Genomic DNA, 4,569 nt, shown 5'->3' with positions numbered 1-4,569 from the left:
AAATGAAGAAATTATTGTATAGTGAATAAGCGCGTGCGCTGGATTTTGTATTTTTGCCTCTGCAGCACCCTATAATGTATGCATGTTCAGGTGAGTGCAGCCCTTCATCCTTCCGAGGTAGATAAAATTAGTATATTTAATTTGTGGAACAATAGTTTCTGGCAACTACATCAACCTAGTTATTTCTACATATAAAAAATATAGAAGTTTATTTTATTTTAATGTTTTGTTTTCTTCTACTTCAAAGATTCTATCACTGTCGATTTGAAAAGACTCAAGAATGGAAGTCATGCAGAAACCTAATGCACAATGTTTGGACTGCAATCGTTGCAACTTTCGTGCCAATGATTCTGAAAGTATACAGATTCACATAGGAACCATCCATCCAGAGTTATGTGATGAAATGGATACTGGTGGTTTGGGAAAGTTAGTATTTTATCAAAAAAGTGCAAGGTTATTTCATTGTCATAGATGCTTCTTCACAAGCAAGATGTTTTGTAATGTTTATTATCATATCTTGGCTCAGCACTCACCTGACAAATGGATAAGTGAAGATAAAGATATGGCAGAAACAAAGTCAGAGCCATCTTCGGTTAAGGACTCTGTGAAAAATGATTCTGAAAGTGGGACAAGTGAAGATGAAAAACCACCAGATGAGGAGAAAATAAAATTAACTGAAGTAATAAAAGCTGATGAAAATGATACTCTCACATCGTGGCCAGAAAAGGTTCCAAATCTGGATAATCAAGAGAACTTGGACACTGAATTTAAAAACGGTACTATTGAAAAGGCATCTGCTGAATCACCAGATATCAAAAAAAAGGAATCAAGTATTGATCGTGACATGTTGGAGTCAGAATCTAGCAGCATCAGCAGTACCCTAAGCAAAGCAAATTCTGTTCATGTGGTGTTTTCTGAACGTAATGTATTAGCCTCACAAATAAAAGACATTCCAGAATTTTCAAGTGATGACGAGTCCCCAGCTCTACCAGATGGCATACCACATTTCTCTGAAGATGAAGAAACAATAACACAAACAAAGGAGTTGGAAGAGTTATCTGGCGATGAAGCTTTATTAGATCATAATAAAGGTATTGAAGACATTTCTGAAGATGAAATGCCAAAAGAGGAAAATGTCATAGATGATGTATCTGAAGATGAAGCTCCTGTACAGTCAAAGGGTCTGGCAGACTCTTTTGAAGAAGAGGAGGCTGCTTCCAAGGCTAAAGTAGTGATGGAGTTTTCAGAGGAGGAAGAGGAGGAGACCCCAGCTCTCTCTAAAGAAATTATGGAGTTTTCAGAAGAAGATGAAGAAGAACCCATTAATGTTGCTAAGAATATCATGGAGTTTTCAGAAGAGGAAGACACCACAGAGGTATCTAAAAATATCATGGAGTTTTCAGAAGAGGAAGAGACCACAGAGGTATCTAAAAATATCATGGAATTTTCAGAAGAGGAAGAAACTACAGAAGCAACCAAAAACATCATGGAATTTTCTGAAGAGGAAGATGCCCCAGCATTATCAAAGGACATTATGGAGTTTTCTGAAGAAGAAGAAACCCCTTCAGTATCAAAGGGTATTATGGAATTCTCAGAAGAAGAGGCTACGTCACCTCAGTTGAAAGATATGCCCAAATATTTTGATGGTAATTCAACACCAACACAGTCTAAAGACACAGAATATGTTGATATTGATACTTCTGCCTCAAAAATATCAGCATTATCAGGGGAAGAATCTTCTGCTGAAGGACTGTCAGCTGAATCAAAGGATTTAAGAGATATTTCAAAGAGTGAAAACACTCCAATTCGCTTAGCAGGTGTTCCTCCACTTCCAGAATATGTTGCTCCATCTTGGTCCAAAGAATTACTGGACTCTTCAGATGGTGGTGATATTTCAACTGTTACACAAGACACCTCTGATTCCTTAGACGATCATCTTGTTAAAGAAGAAGAAATAATGAAAAATGTTCGCCGTGTAAAAGGAAAATTTTATTGTATGCTATGTGAGTGTCGCCCCCTCAAAAAAGGACCTATCATGCATCATTTGATTACTAGACATCAAATACCAAGTCCATTTGTATGTAAAACATGTGGGAAAATATTTTTGCTGGAAACCCATCTCAAACACCATCTTTCGACTCATTCCAAGGGCTTATTCAAATGTAGCCGCTGCAGTTTTCAAACTGACCATTCAAGGGGATTTAAAAAACATCAAACACACTGCCAAAGCCGGCATAAAGAGGATGAAGATAAAACTTTGTTGGACTTCAGTGAGGAGACTAAAGAGGAGGAGGAGGAGGAGGAGGAGTTGGAGGAGGAGGAGGAGGAGGAGGAGGAAGAAGATGACTAATTATTTTGGTCATATAATTTTTACAACAAACTGATTGTAAATACAAAAACTACTAATTTGGTTTATGTACAAACAATTGAAGGTGCATTGGGATAGTATTAAGCCCCTTTGTACTGTTTTGTACTGATTCCTTAACCAAGAATTGTTCCTTTTTGTTTAATGTACATGATGTTTTACTTTTTTTGAAAACTTAATATGCATCACTTTGGGTTCCCCCAGTTTTGGCTGTATACAAAATGTTTCAGTGCCCAAAAGGTGTCTGACTGGTTCCTGCATAGCACATCAATGCAGGTCCTCCTTACTTTTTGTTTTGATCTGTCATAGGGGACACGACAAGATAATGGTGGTTGTAAATAATTTGCATCAGATGCCAGGCTGTATTGGCAGATAAGTGTATTTCACACATATTTTATGAAAGCAGCTTTATTTTTGTTCACTCCCTCCAAGGATCATGCCAACCTTTTTCCCTTGCTAGTTGTAGGGGATGGTTGACAGATGAGTAATTTTTGTTTAACTTTTAAGTGTTTCCTGTTTAGTTTGTCTTGGCTTTGAAAAATAGTATGTTAATGCTGTAAGTGGACAAATGCCTTAAAACATTCTTCTCCTCATGTTGCACCTTAGAAGGTACACGTAGACTTATTTATTGCAATGTATGCAATCTTTACTAGATGAAAGCCACATAGACTACTAATCAGACCATAAATGAAAATAAACTTCAAAGTGTACTTTGCATTAACAAATTGTTGGTATATATTTAATATCTGCATTGTGTTGGTAAAACTCCAAGCTTTTACATAGATTAAAAGATACAGCATGGTTACCTGAAGATCATGTCCTCCTCTTTTTTGTGTGTAACAGCTCTTGGCCTCCATAGTTGTCATTACACCTTGTCTTTAGACTTAAAGAGTAAGAGGGGTTAATTAAAGATAATGAGAATAATGCTACATCTCTACTGCAATTTGGTGCAGTGTAAATGTAAAATGTTGCTTTAGTTAGACATGTAAAAAAAAAAAATTTGTAAATAAATGTCCTTTAGACATGTGATAAACTATAATTATGCCATTTCTAGTCTGTAAGAGAAACTGTAACATTATTGAAAATGCAAGCATTCATGGCAAGATAGATTGACCGAAAGGTGGCCACTAGGGTCCAAGGGTTAGATCGGGACCCTGGAAGAGACCTGGCTAATCATGGCACCCATTCACCATCCTCATGTGAAATCTGACCCGGACCTCAAACTATTAAAGGAACACTATAGCCTTAATAATACAAAACTGTATTCCTAATGCTTTACTGCACCTCTACCCTAAGGTATTGCCTGCTCTCTGCCCCCTCCCCCTCTCCCCCCCCCCCCCCATGTTTGAAAGGGTTAAAAAGAAGAGGGTTTAAAGATGCTGTGTCCCCTCATGCAAATTGTTAAACTCTGTAAAAATGCAGGAATAATCTTTAGTTTCTTTAAAACTGCAGTGTTTTACATTGCAGGGCTAAGGGGACAGGGACACTACTCCCAGACCACTTCAATGAGATGAAGTGATCTGGGTGCCTATAGTGTCCCTTTGTCTACCCTAGGGTACTGTGGGATCCCAATCCTTCTATAAGCAGTCTTTTGTAAATTCTATTTCTATGGTCCATTTGTATATTATTAGTATATTGATTTCTTAATTTGTTACATTAATCCTTTTGGTTTATTTGTTAGGCTGTAATTGCTATTTGACATAGACTTGCATGTATTTTCTTTTTGTTTTCACCTTTTACTTATAAAGCAATGTTCTGTGTATACACGAGTTTTGTAATATTTTGCTGGGTTTCACATAATGCTTAGTCATTAATTAATTGGGCTTGAGTGTCTTTTATTCCATTCTAGCAGTAAGCTGAATCAGAGATATTCATAACCTTTGATTTATCATCAGTATGAATGCTTTAGTTGAGTTTATTTGGTGTAGTGTTGGAGGTGAAGAATTGAGGGACTTGTATTATAGTGTTTCTGTGACCTAATAGATACACATATGCACCAAAATTAAGTGCTAGTGTGATCAATAATACAATGAGAATGGTGAGAGGTTATTTTATTTATTTTATGTATTTAAATTTATTTAAGGGTCTAATGGCTGTGTATATTTATATATATATATATATATATATATATATATATATATATATATATATATATACACCGTATTTATCGGCGTATAACACGCACCTCATTTTAAGAATGAAAT

At 36.2% G+C, this 4,569-nt stretch overlaps 1 protein-coding gene across 1 annotated transcript in view; it reads left to right on the top strand.

Moving 5' to 3' along the window:
• Nucleotides 1-4,092, top strand: part of CHAMP1 (chromosome alignment maintaining phosphoprotein 1) — a 12,810-nt gene extending 8,718 nt beyond the window's left edge. The window contains exon 2 of the mRNA XM_063458594.1: nucleotides 248-4,092. Coding sequence (XP_063314664.1) covers nucleotides 281-2,350 — 2,070 coding nt within the window. The 5' untranslated portion in view covers nucleotides 248-280 and the 3' untranslated portion in view covers nucleotides 2,351-4,092. The remainder of the gene's footprint in view (nucleotides 1-247) is intronic.
• The last annotated feature ends 477 nt before the right edge of the window (nucleotides 4,093-4,569 follow it).

This window comes from Pelobates fuscus, chromosome 1 (assembly GCF_036172605.1).
Source record: "Pelobates fuscus isolate aPelFus1 chromosome 1, aPelFus1.pri, whole genome shotgun sequence".
In the NCBI taxonomy this organism is placed as follows: domain Eukaryota; kingdom Metazoa; phylum Chordata; class Amphibia; order Anura; family Pelobatidae; genus Pelobates; species Pelobates fuscus.
This window is presented reverse-complemented; position numbering and strand designations above follow the sequence as displayed.